Genomic DNA, 20,524 nt, shown 5'->3' with positions numbered 1-20,524 from the left:
TGGCCATTTCCACCCCTGTCCCTGCTCACAAAACCCAAAGCTAGCACGCTCTCCAGAACTCTGACATCAGCTGAGCTCAGGCCCCACCTTTCCCCCTCCCCCCCCACCCCCCCCCCACCGCCCCGCACCTCTCTACCACTCTAGCAGTATGGGCTTGTTCCTTCTCCACTTCGCATCTCTTCCGTCCCTTCCGTCCAGCGTGGCCTCTTGGTTCGTTGACCCTCTGGAAGGGACCCCTGAACTAGCCCAGAGTTGAATAAGCAAAGGAGTTTAGAATAAATGAAAAGTGCACAAAAGCAACACATACAATTCTATTTCCTGTGCATTTTAATATAATACAGGTACGGGTGGGACCTACAAACAAATAGCTGGTCCTACAAAGACCTAAGCTGGCCCCGATCGAAGCCTGTTTATTCTTCCTATTTCCCAACCCTTCCTTTCCCTGCGCTGAGGCTTCAGCCATCCTCCCTACCTGTCCCTCATGATGTCAATCTTGCCTCTTCAGTTGACTCTCAATAATTTTCAGTCCTTAAACTTTATAAAACTTTTATTGAGTTTTATTGGAAATGAAATTCAATAAAACACCTACCTAAGACCACATACGTTTATATAAATCTTTAAAGCTTTTGTTTTGTTTGGGTTTTGTTTTTGTTTTTTGAGACAGTGTTTCTCTGGGTAGCGGTGGCTGCCTGGAGCTCTAGACCAGGCTGGCCTCACAGAGATCTGCCTGCCTCTGCCTCCCTAGTGCTGGGATTAAAGGTGTGTCTCCACACTGCCCGGCATTAATCTTTAAAATTTATGGAAGCTGGATTATCTATCCTGGTCTGTCCTTCGCCCACCACTGACCTCTAGCCAAGGAACTACTTCTTCATGCCCTTAGTGCAGAGATGGCTTCTGTCTCTCTGAAGTCACATGACCAAAGGCACTTGGTCAGAGGTTGGGTCACTAGCTCAAAGCAATACAGATGTAGCAATAGAGGTGATTTCCATGCAAAGGAAGCACTACCATAAATCTGAGGGCAAAGGTGAGTAAGGTCAGGAGATTTTCCCCCCCTCAATTCTTCTGATAGCAAATACAATTGTCTTTTGTTGAGCTGTAGATAACATTCCTTCTCCTGGGGAGTTGCAAACTCTAGCTACCCTTCCTTCTAAAGTCCCACAATAAACCAGGTACAATTCTACCAAAGCCCACTCCGGAGAACCACTAAGTTTATTGGGCTTCTTCCCAGAGTATAGAGGGGGCGTGACTTTAAGTGTGTGAGTGCTCCTCTCACCAACAGCCGTGGAGATTGCTAGCCAGCCAGTCTATCCAAACTGCTGAGTCTCTGGTCAAGGGAGACACTGTTTCAGAACGTAAGTGGAGGGCCAGAGAGAATGGCTCTGAGGGTAATGGGGCTTGGTCAAGCCTCCTGAGCTTAGTTTATTCTCAGAACCTATATAATGGAAGGTGAGAACCAGCTTTCCAAGGTGCCCTCTGACCGCCACAGACATACAGCAGCACAGGCACACACACTTCGGCGAAATAATTATGTGTAATAAAATTAAAAATGGCAATTTTAGAAGTGTACTTAGGCATGCGCCATGCACACAAAAGAAATAACTGAAATAAAGATGAATCAAAATTGAAATTTATCAAAATTATTCAAAGAGCTTCCCAGATGGAGCTTGACTCTCTAATATGACCTATAATGTAGATGTTTGAAGACGTTAAAATGGCATAATAACAAAGCATATCTTCTTTGAACCTTGTTCCTCCATTCTTTAGGGAACCAACCCGCTGTACAGAGGCTCCACCAGCACTTTTAAGAACGTGACCTACAAACACAGGGAGAAGCACAAGGCAGGCCTTTCCACAGACGGGTAGGCAGGCCCACTTCAGCCAGAGTCAACTTGACCGACGTTAAAGGTTAATTCGCTGTTTGATTTGTCTTTCTTTGTTGCTTCAAAAGGAGCTTGACTTAAGATAGTAAGGGGTCACTTGGAGATTAGTCATTCTCGGCGTGAAGGTGAGACACTGTTGGCAGGTTTGAAATAATCAAGAGAAGACTATCCTAAGCAAAGAGGTGAATTCAAGATCGCTTGAAGAAGATGAGCTCTGTTGCATTAATGCCTCAAAAAAAAAATCATCAAAATGATTCATGGGGACTTGATTTGCATTTGAAAAATGTTCAGAATTAGAATCTCATTTGCTTCCTGAATCCGGTTACCTAAAGTCTTTGTCTCCACAAAGTCGCTCAGTCTTTATGTATGCACCATGTATCCATACTGGCTGTTTATTCTAAACTTGCAGAAAATCCCTTTTCCTCATGGATTTTTTTTTTTTTTTTTTGGTTTTTTGAGACAGGGTCTCTCTACAAAACCCTGGCTGTTCTGGAACTGACCAGACAGCCTTGCCCTTGAACTCACAACCATCTGCCTGTCTCTGCCTCCTGGGTGTTGGGATTAAAGGCATGCCTCATCATGCTCAGCAATTTTGTTTTTTTAAGAATGAGAAATGAGAGTCTGGTTTCCCATCTGCTTAAAGGATGCAGCTCTTCCAGTGATATCCCAAGTGAAAGATTGAAAACTTAGTGTTAATAATTGCCGTGGATTTGTACACACTTGAAAGTCATGTATGCAAACAATTGTTTTGTTCCACAGATGAAAAAAAGAAGTAATTTATCAGCTATGTTGCTAGCAAAACTGAACATACGGGTCTTTTATGCTCAACTTCATTCTTGTAGCCAAGTTTCTCTCCTGTTACCCCACATTTCTCAATTATTTCTCTCAACTACACAGTCTTCAAAACTCCACAACTGTCATTCATTTAAAAATAACCTTAGGCTGGTAGCTCATCAAATGGTGTTTCGGGAATGTAAAAGGAACCTGGGTAACAGAATAAAAGGTCACATGGCTTTACATCAAGTGTGTCACGACTGAGGAAGTCCCTCCTGAAAGTCTGGGCTTCCTGAAGGACATTCCTATCCCATCTGCACCACCTAGCATGGAGAGAGAGGACATGTCACCCACTTGCTCTGAAAAAGGAAGAAAATCGAAATCTACACAAGCGATGAGCAGACTGGAGAGCTAGTGTCTGGAGAATTTCACGTCTTAGGGTTACTGCTGTATGATGAAGCACTTGGCTCTGACATCTTACATCTCCACAGAGAAGTTGAGAGGGTGGACAGGAGAGCTGAGTACAGTCTCTCCATCGTCTAACTCCAAGCCCTTCTGACTCTCTCCTGCATGAGGCCCTTTTGTCAGTAAAATGATAGGAGGATTGTGTTAGTTATGGTATAACTATCTTAGTTTGAAAGTGTATTGACACAGAACAAATAGCACTTATGTCCCTGGAGCGTGGGCCAGTTGCTGTATTTTTTGTGAGGTGAGTTTTGCCTTCACTGGATATTAACGTGAAGCCATTTACTAGGTGAAATGTTACAGGAGGCTTCAACAGCTGTCCGTTGAATTATCAGCTTAGTCTCAAAGCTCCTTCACACCTCCCATATAGTTCTTTGTGGTTTTTGATCTTTTCTGGTTTTTTTTTTGTTTTGTATTGTTTTGTTTTTTAACTCAGGTATATCAGTCAGTTAGGGAGTACACAGCTACATTTAACAGAGAAATTCTAGGGAATCTCCTTGGATCCCTGAATGGTCCAAGCCCTTGGAGTTTTAGGCAAACAGAAGATAACCCAGCGATCTGCTGTACTGCCGCCACTACCAGGAGCTGTCTGTGCTGTTTGTGTGATATTGCTGAAATGAGATTTTAGAAAACAGAAGTTTCTTTCATGTGTGTATTTTGAAGAATGTGTTCTTTCTCTAAATACTGTTTTGACCAAAGGCAGGACCTTAAAAAGGCCAAAACATTAACAGTAGCGCTGCTGTTCACTGAAGAAATATGTTACATGAAGATAAAATGGTTGTTTTTTAAGTGGTTTTGTTGTATTTTGCATTGTCATAAATAAACAGAATTTAAACAATGAACCTTGGTTGGATTATAATGCCTTTTTTAAAAATTCACTTTACATCCCAATCATAGCCTCCTCCCTCCTCTCCTCCCGGTCCCACCTTCCCTTCCTCCTCTCCCTATCTCCCCTCCCCTACTCCTTAGAAAAGTGGAGCCCACCACCACCACCCACCCATTAGAGCACATCAAGTTACATCAGGATTGAGCATTCTCTTACCCTGTGGCCTGGCAAGGAAGCCCCACCAGGGGGAGTGATCAAAATGAGGCAACAGAGTCCTTGTCAGAGACTGGCCACCTCCTCCACTTCCCTTACTAGGGAACCCACAAAAAGACCACGCTTCACGTTGGCTACTTATGTGTAGGGGGCCTAAGTCCAGTCCATGCATGGTCCTTAGTTGGTGCTTCAGTCTCCATAAGCCTGCCTGAGATAATGCCTTCTATTTGCATGGTACAAAATCCTCTTCTTACATTTCTGGATCTTCCTGTGACTTATCTGGACTTGCTTTCATTATTTCAGTCGAGGGCAAAGGAGAAGAACATTATCCCACATTTGGTAAACCAGGTTCTTTAGAATTGGTATTCTGAACTTAATTTTTTTCTCCTGAATCCTGCCCTCAAAGAACCATGTCTTAACCCCTAGCATCTTAAAGTCTGACTGTAAACTTACAGATGGGATCTTTAAAGAGGCAACTTAAGTTTAAATGGGGTTATAGTGTGGACTCTTGATCCAAATGATGACCTTTATAAGAAGAGGAAAGAGGACAAACATATACACAGGAGGCATACCATGACACAGGGAGAAAACTGTCATCTATAAGCCAAGGACAGTAGTCTCAGTGTTTACTTCAGGCCATATATATATATATATATATATATATACCTAAAAATGATGGTTATGGTGAAACAGCAGTTCCATCTTCAAGCTTTTTGAGGAATACCCGTATTGAGTTCTATTTTTCTATAAAATTTACATTCCCACTAGCATTTGTTCCCTTTCTCCTGCATTTATACCAGCTTTTGCCATTATTTTTTTCTTGATGAGAGCCATTATGGCTAGAGTGGGATAAACTCTTGGTGTGGTCTTAATTTGCGTTTCCACAGTGGCTAACGATACTGAACAGTTTTTCATATAGTTATTGGTCATTTATATACAATAGTTTAGAACCATTTTTTTTTTACCTCATTCTCTCATATTCTGGTTTAGCTAATTAGGGTGTTGTTTTCTTTGCATGTATGTGTGTGTTACGTATACATGTATGTAGACTCCTATGAAGGCCAGAGGTCTACACTGGACATTGTCTTGAGTCAGCCTTCATTTATTTATTTTTTTTATACAGAATTACCCCCTGCACCTGGAGCTCCCCAGTTTGGCTGAACTACAGTCTGAAATCCTTCTACCACAGTCTTTCCCCACCCCCTACCCATCACTGGGGTCACAGATGCACTTCCATGTCTGGCTTCTACATAGGTTCTAGGGATCTGAATTTAGGTCAGTTGGGTCAGCAAACACAACACCAGCTGAGCCATCCTCCTAGCCTTGTTTACATTCTTTTAATTTAATTTTTCGAGTTCTTATGTATTCTGGATATTAATTTTTCATCAGATATATAGCTAACCAACACTTACTCTCATCCTGGAGGATGCCTTGTCACTTGACAAATTATTTCCTTTGCTATGAAGAAGGCTTTTTTTTTTAATTTCCTGTGGTTGCATTTGTCCGTTCTTGGTGTTATTTCTTGAGTTATTGGAGTCCCTTTAAGAATGACCAGATCTTCAACTGTTTGCATTGTCCTCTAATACTTCTAGACTTTCTGCTCTCAGATTAAGATCTTTGATAAATTTTCAGTTGGTTTGTTGTACAGAATGAGAGATAAGGCTGAGACTTTTTTTTTAAACATGTGGATATCAAGTTTCCCATGAACATGTGTGGAAGAGGCTGTCTTCCAACGTGTTCTTGTTCTTGTTTTTGTTTCTTGGTATCTTTGTCAAAAATTAGGTGGCTGTACCTGTAGGAGGTTAATTCTGTAAACTCTGTTGTGTTTCATTGATTTTCAGGTCTGCTTTGGGCCATTTGACTTGTTACTGTGAGTCTATAGTGTAACTTGAAATCAAGCGTGGTGATGGCATCAGTAGTTTTCTTTTTGCTCAGATTGTTTTCATGTGAATTTTGAATTTTTTTTTTTTTTACTAATTATATGGATGGTCATTAGAAGTGTGATGGGATTTTACTTGGTAATATACTCATTTTCCCTACATTAATTCTGCCAGTCCATGAGCATGAAAAGTCCATCTTCTAGAGCTTTTTTTTTCTATTTCTTTCTTCCATGCTTTAAAATGTTTACTGTTAGAAGGCTTTCAGTTTCTTAGTTAAGTTTATTACTAGGTTTTTAAAGCCATTGTAAATGCAAATGCTTTCCTGATTTTCTTCTCAGAATGTTCATTATTGGTAAGTAGACATACCAAAATAATGAATACCTGAGTACAAAGAAATTAAGCAGAAGACAAAACGCTCAAAAAATGGGTCAGCTTAATCTCTCTCTCAATTATTTATAAAAATACAAAGTCAAATCAAGAATAATTATTTCTGAGACATGCTGTTTCTTTTTTTTAATCTTTTGAGATTATAATTAAATCATTTCTTCATTCCCTTTTTTTTTTTTTCCAAAGCCTCCCATATGTCTCCTTTTGTTCTCTTTCAAATTTATGGCCTCCTTTTCCTTTAATTGTTGTTACACATATGTATGTGTGTGTATATGTGTGTGTGTATAAATATATATACCTAAATACAACCTGTGCAGTCTGTATAATGTCCCTTGTACACGTATGTTTTCAGAGCTGACCATTTGGTATGGGATATTAAATTGATGTGCTCTTCCCTGCAGAAGACTATTCCTCCCTCTTCAGAATTCCTTAGCTGCTTCTAGTTCTTTGTATAGAACTGCAGATCTTGGGTCTCCTGAGCATTCCCCCATCCACGTTAACATGCCTGTTGCTGTCATCCTTGTTCAGATCTTGTTAAGGCCACCATGTTGAGACTTTATGGGTGTAGCTTCTGACATTTCTAGGAGACAAAATCCCACAGCAAACTCCCTGTTTCTTTGGCTTTTACGATTTGTCAGACTCCTCTTTTGCAGTGATCTCTGATTTTTTTTAGGTGCACAAGCTGTATCAGTTGGGACTGGAGTCTACAGCTCTGCATTTGTGGTTTTCCGTACTGGTCTCCATCTGCTGCAAAGAGGAGTTTTCTTGGTGAGAGGTGAAGACTACACTCATCTTTGTGTAGAGACGATTGCTTATAACATAGTTAGGGATTGTGCTGTTTTAATAAAGTGATAGTTGTAGGTTGTCCTCCAAGATCCATGACTGCACTAGCTCTGGTTTGTTGGGTAGGTTTTCAGCACCAGGCATGATTTCCTTCTTGCTGAGAGAGTCATAAATCCAATTAGAGAGTCATTGATTACCACCAATATGTGTGTGTCACTGCTGTACCCTCAGGGTTAACATGTCATGTGAGTCTTGTTGTAGCTCCTAGGTGTCATATCAGGTAGAAGTGTTGGTTTCCTCCCTCCTTTTGAAAGCATAGTGCTCTCTAGTACCGTGAAGGGTAGTCTTCAGGGAAGAGGCTTTCCAGTCAGTGCTGACTCAAGGGCCCTTGAAGTACATGTTGTCTTCATCAATAGGGGGTTTATCTTCTACCTGTGAGAAGCTATGTCTTAGAGACTAAAGCCCCAAATTCTAGAAGTCCAATACCTGCTATTATTTTGACTGCCACTTAGAAAGTCATTTCTCCTCTTAATTTTTCCATCTGTAAGAAGGTGACAATCTTGTCTCTTCCAGTTCCCTTTAACTATTCTTTACACACAGAAAATTAATTCAACAAGTATTCATTTTACGCCTGGTGTATATCCAACATTCTTTCTATTTAGCCATGGGTATGTTATAAGCACTTAACAAAACAATTTCTATTCTTCCCAAAGGAGGAACTGATAATAATAAAGTAAGTATACAGTGTCGGAATAGCAAGCAATTTTTTTTTTCTTATCTCACACCTAGGCCAAACCAGCGTCCCAGGTCTGTGCCCAGACTACTCATAACAGCAACTGCTACCATCCTCTTGGTAGTCAAACCCAGATGCAGCAGTTCCTATACCATGTTCAGAGTGGCTTTGCCAGTTGCTATACTGAAGGACCATATAACACGTCAGGACAATGCAGGGTAGTTAGCACCCAAAGAAAGCGTGCAAATACCCAAGAAGTAGAGATAGAAAAGAATCAGGAGACACATTGGAGCTGAGCCACCAGCAGCACCTAATTGCTGGGAATTAGGTCACCAGTCTCCTACAGCAGCATCATGTGTCTGTCATCTCTTACTCCTTCCCACACTTCTCTTTCCCTGGCATAGCACTTCCAAATAGAGCATTAGCACAGAACTTTGCTTCAGGCCCTTGTTTCACGAAGCGACTGAACTAAGATAGTCTAGCAGTGCTGAGAACTATGCAGGACATAAGACAGGACATAAAGTCATACCACCCTCAACCACAGTTCAAATTTTTGAGCAGGGACCCATTTAAGAAGAGAGTGAGCAAGTACAAAGGTTTCAGGAGGTCAACACCATCAAACTTCAGGAAAAAAAAAAAGGAAGTTTACTGGAGGATAAAGAAAAAACAAGTATATGCTTAAAAACAGAACCAAATGATTTGCCTTGACCACCAGAAAACAAAAACAGTATTTCTTGGACATGGTGCTTTAAGTTTCTGAAGCTTTGCAGTTCCCAGTACTGTTGCTCTGTGACTCTGGGATTGCAGGATCACAGTCCAAATCAATTGCCAGATAGGTTCCTAGAAAACAGTCCCCTGTTTTTATTTAAGCAGAATACTCACCACACAATACTCACCAAACTCACTATTAGTAACTGACTATCAAGGGTTACATTACAGCCTCAAAAAAGGCTAGGTAGTCTGATTTCTCTCTTTCACTTTCTAGAGAAGAAAGAATTGAGGTTTATTTGGGTTTTGTCATTGTTTCATTGCTTGGGGGTTATGGCCATGGCGACTTTCAGAAGCTCTTTTATATTATAAAGGACCTCTGTGACAAGGAAATCAAACTTTCAAAAGAAGAATGCTGTGGTTGGTATGAACAGCAAGTCACTGAGCCAATGAGAAGAGAAGAAAGAAACAACTTGTTTGGCTGGGTTTGAAGAAATGTGGAAATTTTAGGGAAAGGAAAGGAAAAAATTCTACATAGGAGGTGATCCTGAGGATGAAACATGAGGATGAGATGGGGTTGGCTACTCATTTTTAATATGTTCGTCCTTTGAGACAGCCCCTGAGTACCCTAGCTAACAGGCCTACCTCTGTGAGAAGAGCAGGAAGGCCAGCTATTTGGGGATTTCAGTTCCTGTGATGACTTTCATTTCCTCTTCAACACCAGAAAACAAGCGTGTCCTTCTGAACTCCCCCCCCCATAACATGTCTGACCCAGAATAACCTTCCCACTCTTTTTTTTTTTTTTTAATGTTTCATCTCTCATTTTCCTGTTTCTTCCAGAAGTTCTTGCAGGCTCTACCAGAAGTTCTTGCAGGTACTACCGAAGCAATCCCACTGACGGCATTGTTTACCTACTGAAGAAGGTTGACTTTCAAAGCACTCACTTAAATATTGATACAGGCCGGGCTTATGTCACAGTGATGAAATACGTAGCATGGGCAAGGCCCTGGGCTCAATCCCTCACAACCCACCTTCTCCAGAAAACATTGATGATCTATAAATATTCCGTACCATTTTCACAAATCTAGAGAGGAAACACACCTAGAGAAGAGAGAGAGGGACCAAATGAAAAGTGCTGAGTAGAAGCACTTTAAATCAACGCAACTCAAAAGCAAGAAAACGTGTGTTCGGCTTCACCGTGGCTCCCATAACATGTCAGCTGGGCTGAAGTAGAAGGGTGTTAGTGGTTGCATGGACGCGCAACTTAGTTCCTTTCTGTCGACTACACAGGGCCGCCCTCTGTGCTGGCGACCTCCCACGCAAAGTCACTCTGCATTGAGAAAAGGCTGGGGAACCTGCTCTTTTATGCTTTCCCACTGGGCGGCACAGCCAGAGAGAAGAAACTTGTAGCTCCCAACCATCCTACCAGCTCTCCTGCAGCTACATCAAAGGGGGACGAGGGACGCGAGAACGCACGTCTGGATGCCTCTCCTTCTTCTGGTGTCACTGATAACTGCGAGATTTAACAGATCCCACCGAGGATCTCGTTACACTTGAAATTGTGACCTAACCTTCGCAGTTGCCAAGAATGAGCTACGTGAAGAAATTTACCGCTCAGATAATAGTGACTGGGCTCATCCTAAAACGAGGTTCGCGGTGGTTTGCACACTAGCTGGTTGTGTTCCAGGTGCTATCATGAAACCCTACCGTTTGTCAATCACCGACTAGTTGAGAAGTCCCGCCTCTTTCTTCCACCCAGTTAGCTTCACCCTGTCAAATATAAAGGAGTGTGTAGACACCTGTATGGAAAGACACACATATGGAAGAAGAAGCGCGGAGCGTTCAAAGGATTTCCCCAGAGTAACTGAGTCTGCAAATGGCAACGGTGGGAGGAGGACCGGAATATGCCTGGGTGCAGACTCCTCAGTCTTCAGTCCCATGTTGTTCGGATATCCCTGAAGGTGGGGGACACGCGCTACACACGCGCACACTGCTTGCTTTGTCCCTTTCGAACGCGAGGAAGGTGCTGCTCTTAAGCTGCTCTGTGGAGTTTAAGAAGCTCTTCCGGGTGCAGGAGCGGATTCACAGTGGTCCATGCAGATATAACATGAGATTATAATGAAATCCAACTATGAAACAGAGGCCTTTGGGGGGAATTGTTCTCTGGCCAGCATGGTAAGGAAGTGGGGTGTGGGAGTGTCCTGACCGGTTCTCATTCCACAACCTTGCCTCCCACTCTTTAAACCAGACAAGGACAGGACCTTCACTCTGGACTTAATGCCTACCAAGTTTCGTTTCAGTATCCTGAGTCCTAGAGGGAGGTGTGGCTTGTTTCGGAGGCAGGGGTAAGACACCTGTCATACAAGCATCAGACTCGGAGTTCCATTTCCCACCGGAAGGCCAGGTGGGGGCGGAGGCCATCTGTAATGCCAGGACCCTCGGAACAGGGCCAGGGCTCCACACGGCAAGCTGGCTGGACAGCAATGCCAAGCCGAGTTCAGCTTCAGTGTATAAGGTAGAGCGCAAGCAAGAGCAATCAAGCAAGAGCAATCAAGCCAGCTACAGGTCTCCACATGCATGTGTATGTGCCCATACATGTCGATACGTGTGCACACACACAACACACATGTATACATAGAATAAAATTAAAATAAAAGGTCTTTTTAGCCTATATTGTGTAAAATGCAGGAATTCAGGTGTAACAGCCTTTATGAAATGTCTTACAAGGTTTTTTTTGAAGCATTTTAGTACTATCAATAAACTTAATAGTTATTTTACCATCTCTATGATTAACAAAATTTTATTAAAATTTTTTCTTGTCTCTTATTTATTCATTTCCTTCTGTAACAAAGATAGATTCTACTATCTTCCCACAAATTACTATTGGCTTTATAAACATTAGAGTAGGATAATGAAAGTTTAGATTAAATAGGTGGGTAAATGTAGTTTTTGCTTACTCTCGGTATATTAAATATCCATTTTATCAATTCAAGAAGTGTTTCGTATTTTAGAACCTTTTTTATGAAGAAGATAGAATTTGAGAGAATAGATATAAACAGCAGAAGATTGGAAACATTGAGCATAATAAAAGATATGAACTTGTTATCAAGACAAAAAAGAAAATATACAATGTTTTTCTCTGAAGCTTCCTTGCTCTTAGTCATATTGTGCTCAGTCACTGTTTGATATAATCAAATCTAATATTCATTTAAGAGATAACCAACCCATACTTTAATAAAAGTCTGCGATTCATTGGGAACCTGAAATGGTCTCACTTGCAGAGCGACACAGAAAAGCATACATATAATTTTTATGCTGTAGTTGTAAGTCAACTTTCTCATCATACAGAGGGTTGTTTAATATCCTAGGCCTCAAAGGAACTGGCAACTGATTATGAATACTGATTGTGTGTTACTGTCACATACTGAGAGGGTCGCCAGGGAAGAGGAGCAACCCAGTGGATAGCTCTGTGTTCTGTCTCCATCTGCCCTTTAAAGTTGCTCTGAGAATTGTACAGCATATTAAAGCCGTTGGCATGATAGACCCAAAGCATTGGCTGCATTCAACCTATGACCACCCTGCTAGAAAGGGCAAAACATCTAAGGCTGGGGATTGGGAAAAAGAGGAAGAGGGGAAGTAAAACCAAAGCAAGTATCAGGAAAAAATAAAAATAAAAATAAAAACAAACCGCGAACCATGTGAAAAACACTCGCTGGAAAGCTCTTGGATACTGCGAGAGGCTTCAAGCCTCCTAGGTACCATAATAACGGATGCATACCATTCGGGTTGACTATTTCCAATACCTCATCCATACCCACTGGCTACTACTGCTTAGAAAAAGGTTTGGGACCTCAAGGGCGGACATATGGGCTATGACAAAGGAAACAGCTTAAAGTGATGTTTCCCAAATTAGCATTTATAGACTCTTAGAGGTCATTGCTCAGTTCTAAGAGTAATTGCACTACAGCATATCTAACTCAGTTGTCTCCTTGGCTAGTCTTCCCGGAGGGACAGCCCACAAAACAAATCACATGCTTTTCTGAGAAATGAGATGGTGCTGGGAAAATTGTGGGGGACAGTGTAAGGGACTGTAGGTCATGGGCACCTACAGGCAAAACTAATAACACTGATGGAAATCACTCCGTCACAGTTATTTATGGAAATAAAGAACATAAGTGACAGAGCTCAGATTTGGTTTTTAAAGAAATTTCAAGCACACGGGTCAGGGCCAATTCAGATTTGGGCTTCACCCTTCTAGAAAAATCTCCGCTTTTACTAACAGCCCCCAATTCTGTTCAGGGACTCACCTGAGCAGAATGCACAAGTCAAAACAAAGAAGGATTTAGCAAAAGGCAATGCAATACGCTTTTAGCAGCTCACACAGGTGAGTCACCCCATTCCCAGCGGGGCCAGGGGAAATCCCAGAAGGTGGCGTGTTTTCCTCACACTAACAGGGCAGGATGGCTTAGACAATACAGCTGGGCCTGCAACTTAACTTAAGCAGCTGTCCTTGACCCAGCCCAGAGAATGGAGACACACCAGCCCTAGATTTGGAAATAAAATTTCTCAGAAAGTGAAAAGACAACTGACATGCAGGTAGAAATGACGCAAGAGTCCATCTTCGAACAAAGGCCCGACGAGCTTTGGAATCTCACAAACAGAAGTGGGGCAACTAGAGTAGGGTTCTAATAAGACATTCAAGCAAGGACCAGTTGATGTTCTGTTTGGCTGTCTAGGCTGAGGAGAGGTGACCAGTGGAGAGCCAGCAGTCTTCATGGGGCCTAGGAAAGAGGAAGAAGTGGAAGGCAAGACTTGGGACTGAGATTTAATACAGGAATGAAGAATTTGTTGGCTATACAAAAATTAATGAAGAAAAATATGCCATATTGGCAAAAAAAGCATTTGAACATCTCATAGACACAGAAGCAGTGTTTGGCAAAATGCAACATCCATTCCTGATAAAATCTCTCAGCACACTAGAGCCAGGGCAAGCAGGTGAGGCTGGGTGAGGAGGGAATGGGCCAGTTAAGCTAATGGTGAAAGGCCAGTGCCTGTGCATAATATCATAAACGGGACAGCAAGTGTCTATGTTTAACTGTTCTCATTCAACACAGTTTCTGAACTAGCCAATGTGCAGACAGAGAATTCAATGAAATCTTTAAAAATGCTAGGAGGGAAAAAAAAACGAGCCAATTTAGGAAGGTTGCACGGTATAAGATTAATATACAAAAATCTATTGTGTTTCTTTATACTGGAAACAAATAATTGAAAATTTGAAAAACAGAGCTATTCACAACAGTGAAATCTAGAAACAGTTCTGACAAAAGATGTCAAAAGTCTGGACATAAAAATGCTGAACAAAGCTGGGCATGGTGCTGTGATCCCAGCACTCTGGGAGGCAAAGGCAGCAGGATCTCTGTGAGTTCAAGGCCAGCCTGGTCTACAGGCTGGACAGGACAGCCAAAAACACACAGAGAGACCCTGTCTTGAAAAACCAAAACAAAGAAGCCAAGGTATGCCTTGACATCCAGCACTGGAAAGCAAAAGAAAGCAGATCAAAACTTGGGCACCAGCCTTGGCTACGTGGTGAGCTATGTGGTGTTTTCATTTCCTTCTCAAATGAAAACAACCAACAAGACAAACAAAAACACACAAAATAACCTGTGAAGCATTGCCGAGGAAAATTAAAGAAATCTAGATAAATGGATAGATATTCCTTATTCATGGGATCATAAGATTTAATATTGTTAAGATAGTGCTTTATCACAGACTGATCTATAATGCAATCTTAAATAAAATCCCAGCAAGCTTTGGGTAAAAACTAACAAATAAATTCTACAATTTAAAGGAGAACACAACCTAGAGTAGCCAAACGCTTAAAAAGGGAACAAAACTGGAGGATTATTGTGACCTGATTTCAGTAAACAAACAGATGGATGGGGGCACCATTACAAATGCTGAGCTCATAGCCAAACTTTGGGCAGAGTGCAGGGAATCTTATGAAAGAAGGGGTGGGGGGAGGGGATAGACAGACCGGGAGGGGACAGGAGCTCCACAAGGAGAGCAACAGAACAAAAAAAAATCTAGGCACAGGGGTGTTTTCAGAGACTAATATTCCAACCAAAGACCATTCATGGAGATAACCCAAAACCCCTGCACAGATGTAACTCATGGCAGCTCAGTGTCCAAATGGGTTCCCTAGTAACAGGAACAGGGACTGTCTCTGACACGAACTGATTGGCCTGCTCTATGATCACCTCTCCCTGAGTGGGGGGAGCAGCCTTAGCAGGCCACAGAGGAAGACAATGCAGCCAGTCCCAAAGAGACTTGATAGTCTAGGGTCAGATGGAAGGGGAGGAGGACCTTCCCTATCAGTGGACTGGGGAGAGACATAGGTGGAGAAGAGAAAGAGAAGGTGGAATTGGGAGGAGATGAGAGAGGGGGCTATGGCTGGGATACAAAATGAATAAACTGTAATTAATAAAAGAATAAATATTACAAAAAAATTTAAATTTTAGAAAAAAGAAAAAAAAAGAAATAGATAAGTATAGACAGCTCTTTTGCTTTGTTTTTATGACACAGGGTTTCACTGTATAGCCTTGGCTATACTGGAACTTGCTCTGTAGATCAGGCTGACCTCAAACTAAGAGATCCACCCACCTCTGCCTCCGCAGTGCCAGGATTAAAGGTGTGCGTATGCCACTACTACTTGGCTTTACACAGCTCATTTTTAACATGATATTTTTTATTAACTCTTTGAGAATTCTATGCATGCCCATAAAGTAGTTTGGCCATATTCACTCCTCACTTCTGTCTCTTAAAAAATTATTTATATTATGTATGAGTGCTCTATCTGCATGTACACCTGCATGCCAGAAAAGGGCATCAGATCCCAGTATAGGTGGTTGTGGGCCCCATGTAGTTGCTGGGAATTCAACTCAAGACCTCTGGAAGAACAGACAGTGCTCTTAACCTCTGAACCGTCTCTCCAGCTTCTCACTTCCCTTTCTGGACCCTCAGCACACAACCTCATGTCCAATTTTTTTAAAAACCAAATGAGTCTAGTTTGTATTTTCTATACATGTTTGAGTATGCACACTCACTGTGCATGGTTGACCTATCAGACACAACCCTTAAAACACACACACGCACACACACACACACACACACACACACACAGACAATGGAGAGGGAGAAGCCAAGGAAAGTGGTCAGGACTTAGGAGAGCAGGAAAGCTCAAGGGTTTGTCAGGGGCCCCTTTCAACCTCAGGCCCCAGGCATCAGTTGTCAGTGGGAAGGAACCCGGGAGCACCAGAACTGTGAGTGCTTGGCGGTAGAGAGCTGTACAGAACAGCAAAGTGCTGGGGAGCACTCCATCTGAGGCAGGACTGGGGGCAAAGGCCATACAGAGGGCTCGGGGGAGGGCTGGGGGGAGGGCTGGGGGAGGGCTGGGGGGACGGCTGGGGGGAAGGCTCTGCAGGTAAAGGCACCTTCTGCCAAGCCACATGGCCAGAGTCTGAGCCTGGGGATCCACATGGTAAAAGGAGAGCGAGAGCGCCAACTCCAACATACTGTCCTGTGCCACAGCACATGAACACTCCCCCCTACCCACACACATAAAATTACGTAATTTAACTTTATAATTTAAATAATTATAATATATAATAAATGTAATAATTATAATAACTTAAACACACACATACAAACTGACTCTCCCTCCCCTAGCATCCCTCAGCTATCAATAGCTCCTCAGTTAGATATTAAGGCTCAAGACTGCTCAGCTTTAACCGATGTTAAGTAGAGGCAGGCTGGTCTGCTCAGTACATGTGTCAGAATACCTGGAGAATTCTATGAAAAATGAAATTTTACAACGTGTAAAATCCCAACTCCAAATAACCACAAGCCTAACAGTAAATCTAAAAATGTAAAGCAGTTTGGAAAAAAAAAAAAAACATAGGGAAAAACTTTTACATCCTTGGGCTAAAGATTCCTTAGATTCAGAAGTATGAACAATCAAAGAAGAATGTATAAACCATACTTCACCAAAACAAAACAAACAAACATAAAGCCTAGTACTTTTCAACAGATAATATAAAGAGAAGAGAATACGTACGAGCTACAGACTATGGGAAATATTTTCAAATTATATATCAAGTAAGGAACTTATATCTAGAATAAAAAATACAAAATAACTCTTCTCACAAGTCAGTGAAAGAACTCACTGGGGAAAAGAAGGATTTTAAATAGATATTGTACTGAAGAAGATACTTAGATAACGAATGAGCATGTGGAATGATCTTCAAAATCATTAATCACTGAAGAAATGCGGGGAAATATCATGATGCTTCTAGCAGAACACAGTCTGCACCGAGTCCTGGCAAGTATATTAATTTCCCAGCCCTCTCACAAGACATCTATCAAAGGGTAAGTGGATTGAAGGCAGAAATTCAAGGACGGAGAGTTGTCGCGTTGAGGGTCTCCTGGGAGCATCTCTTAACTTCCTTCTAGGGAGTTGTGGGTGGCTGTTGGCTTCCTTTTGCTTGTAGCTGCACCACTCTAATCTCTGCCATCATGTAATCATGATGGTCCCCTTCTCTGTGTCCAGTTTTCACCTTGTGTATGTGTGTTTAGGCCACAGCTTAGGCGTCTACCTCAAGGACTTTTAATCTCAGTTTTGAGTTTGGTCTCTGGTGTAGTAAATTTAAAAATGACCATTGGGCTATCTAACGTTAACTATCGGCCCTAAGATGCTCATGGTGGTATTATTTAACCTGCTATCACAAATAACAAGGCACAGACACTTGCTAGATTTATAATGGCCTTATTTACCTTGCTTGGGCCGTTTCACTTACACTCTCTCAATATCCTCACCATCCATCTTCCAGCCCCCATCCAATGCCATCCACCTCAGTCCTCCTCACCTGGCCTACCTTCCGTACATAACCCCATGGTACTTGCTTTTATTTTTCATCTGGGCCTTTTCACGCCATTACTGGAGTCCGTTCTTTTGGCCCACTTGGTTTATTCTCCATGCTAACCCATCCTGACATCCTCCTTCCTCCTCTCTCTTTTTCTTTTTCAGATTCTATTCTATTTTTTATTATTTTTTCATTAATTACAGTTTATTCACTTTGTATCTCCGCTGTAGCCCCCTCCCCCAAACCCTCTTAATCCCAGCCTTTCTCCCTTTTCTCCACCCATGCCCCTCCCCTAGTCCACTGATAAGAAAAGAAGGTCCTCCTCCCCTTCCATCTGACCCTAGCTTACCAAGTCTCATCAGGACTGGCTGTATAGTCTTCCTCTTTGGCCTGGTAAGGCTCCTCCCCCTCAGGGGGAGGTGATCAAAGAGCCACTGAGTTCATGTCAGAGATAGCCGTTGTTCCTCTTACTAGGGAACCCCCTAGGACACTGAGCTGCCATGGGCTACATCTGTGCAGGGGTTCTAGGTTATCTCCATGAATGGTCTTTGGTTGGAGTATCAGTCTCAGAAAACACCCCTGTGCCCAGATTTTTTGGCTCTGTTGCTCCCCTTGTGGAGCTCTTGTCTCCTCCAGGTCTTTCTATCTCCCCTTTCTTTCATAAGATTCCCTGCATTCTGCCCAAAGTTTGGCTGAGTCTAAGCATCTGCTTTGATACCCTGCTAGTTAGAGTCTTTCAGGGGCCCTCTGTGGTAAGCTCCTGTCCTGTTCCCTGTTTTCTCCCTCTTCCAATGTCTGTCCCATTTGCTTATCTAAGTGTGGATTGATCATCTTTATAGTTTAAATGAGAACGTTTGGTTTAAATGGATAGTTTATTGTTTTGTCATCAAGAATATTACCAACAAACTGTTCTTGTAATTTTAAATTTCACTAAAAATGTGTTCTTTTGTTTTGTTTTAATAGGTCAGTCTTTCTTTTTAAAACTGAGATTACTCAGAAGCAGAAAGACATGGTCTATACTCACTCATATAGACATATAATGTAGGATAAACCTACTAAAATTTGTACATCTAAAGAAACTAATCTAGAGGGAGGACCCTGACTAAAATGCTCAATTCCCATCCCGAAAGGCAAAGAGGAAGGACATCAGAAGAAGAAAACAGGAAACAACCTAAGATCCTGCAACAGAGGGCCTCTGAAAGGCTCTACCCTGCAGACTATCAAAGCAGATGCTAAGACTTATGGCCAACTGTTGGGCAGAGTGCATGGAATCTTATGAAAGAAGTGGGAAACAGTAAGATCTGGAGAGGACAGAAGCTCCACAAGGAGAGCAACAGAATCAGAAAATTTGAACACAGGGGTCTTTCCAGAGACTCATACTCCAACCAAGTATCATGCATGAAGATAACCTAGAACCCCTGCACAGATGTAGCCCATGGCAGTTCAGTGTCCAAGTGGATTACATAGTAACGGGAAGAGGAACTGTCTCTGACATAAACTGATTGGCCTGCTCTTTGATCACCTCCCCCTGAGGGGGGAGCAGCCTTACCAGGCCACAGAAGAGGACAATGCAGCCACTCCTGATGAGATCTGATAGAATAGGATCAGAAGGAAGGAGAGGGGGACCTCACCTATCAGTGGACTTGGGGAGGGGCATGCATGAAGAAGGGGGAGGAAAGGTGGGACTAGCAGGGGAGGAGGGAGGGTTTATGGGGGGGATTCAAAGTGAATAAAGTGTAATTAATAAAAGTTAAAAAAAAAACCTGAGATTGCTGCCTGTATCTTAGCAAATTGTTTTCCTTGTGTCAGAATTAAATAATGCCACGATGCAGAGTGGCTGTAGTGTATTGACCGGTAATGAAGGGAAAAATTAAGTCATATTCATGGATCCCTGGTCCCTCAGCCATCCACACCTTTTCTTACAAAATCCACACGTTTGACAACACTGTGATTCCTGTGGACAGAGGTGGGAGAAAGTTTAATTAACATTATTTAAGAAAAGAAAAAAAGTACTTCTCAGAAGATCCCTTAGGAGACCTAGCAACATAAAACAGGTTTGCAGAGCTCTCCGTTCTCTCTTCACCCAGCTTTGAAGATCTCCGAAAGCTACATGCAACCAACTTGAACCCTTAACCAGGACACATGAAGGCCTTTTGTTTACAAGCCTCTTCTCATAGTTCCAAAATGACCTCGCGTCCAATCCACTCCACCCCCTTCACTCTGAAGCTTGGCGTCTTGAATTATTTAGAATAAAACTCCACCGAGTCTTCAACCTTCTGAGCAAACAGGATGGAGCAAGTGGAGACCCAGCACAGTCTCTCTAGAGCGGTACCCTCCAGTGAAATGGCTGGGACCGGACTTCTGGGGGACCAGCTTGTGTCTGGCACTTGGCTCAGATTTTTTCTCATCTTAAAGCGACACTGCAAGGCAGCTGTTCGTTGTTCCATATGTAAAAGGGAGAAAGTCAGTCTGGCCATATGATTTGACCAAAGCATTACAAAAAAGACATAATTTGAGGAAGTGTGGCATCCCAATTCCTTGCCTGCTACTCTGTGTCTACTTCCTTGTTCTTCCTAGCTCCCGGAGAGCTAGGAAGACTACAGACTCCATTTCCATTTGGGAGTCACTCCGTAGACTCAAAAGACACCAGTTCCGATATTTTATTATTTTTTATTTAAAAGGCATATTGGTGATTACAAAAGCAGTCTTATATGCTTTCCTTAATATTAAAAGGAAGAAAAATGTTAAAAATTACTATAAAATCATTGTTAGATGTTGAACTTAAATTTATCCCCTGGCCTTTCCTTTTTGGAGTCTATGGGCTGACAGTCAGACCCATAATGCCCTAAGAGTTCTGAAAGCGTTGCTTTCTACAGTGGGGTTCCCGGATCCTGGCCGCAGCCTCCTCCCTCAGTGGCCAGACATCTGCTGTGGCTTTCTATGAGTTCTCTTGTCCT

General features: G+C 42.3%; 1 protein-coding gene across 4 annotated transcripts in view; it reads left to right on the top strand.

Moving 5' to 3' along the window:
* The window catches only part of Itgb6 (integrin subunit beta 6), a 126,797-nt gene extending 115,514 nt beyond the window's left edge, over nt 1-11,283 (top strand). For 3 of the 4 annotated variants that reach the window (XM_060390246.1, XM_060390249.1, XM_060390247.1), the window contains one exon: nt 1,765-3,961. In XM_060390246.1, coding sequence (XP_060246229.1) covers nt 1,765-1,863 — 99 coding nt within the window. In that variant the 3' untranslated portion in view covers nt 1,864-3,961. Of the gene's footprint in view, nt 1-1,764; nt 3,962-9,489 lie in introns of those variants that run through there. The other variant, XM_060390248.1, reaches the window with a different exon arrangement.
* Nucleotides 11,284-20,524: the final 9,241 nt, after the last annotated feature.

The sequence above is a fragment of the Meriones unguiculatus genome, chromosome 8, assembly GCF_030254825.1.
Source record: "Meriones unguiculatus strain TT.TT164.6M chromosome 8, Bangor_MerUng_6.1, whole genome shotgun sequence".
NCBI classification, from domain to species: Eukaryota; Metazoa; Chordata; class Mammalia; order Rodentia; family Muridae; genus Meriones; species Meriones unguiculatus.
This window is presented reverse-complemented; position numbering and strand designations above follow the sequence as displayed.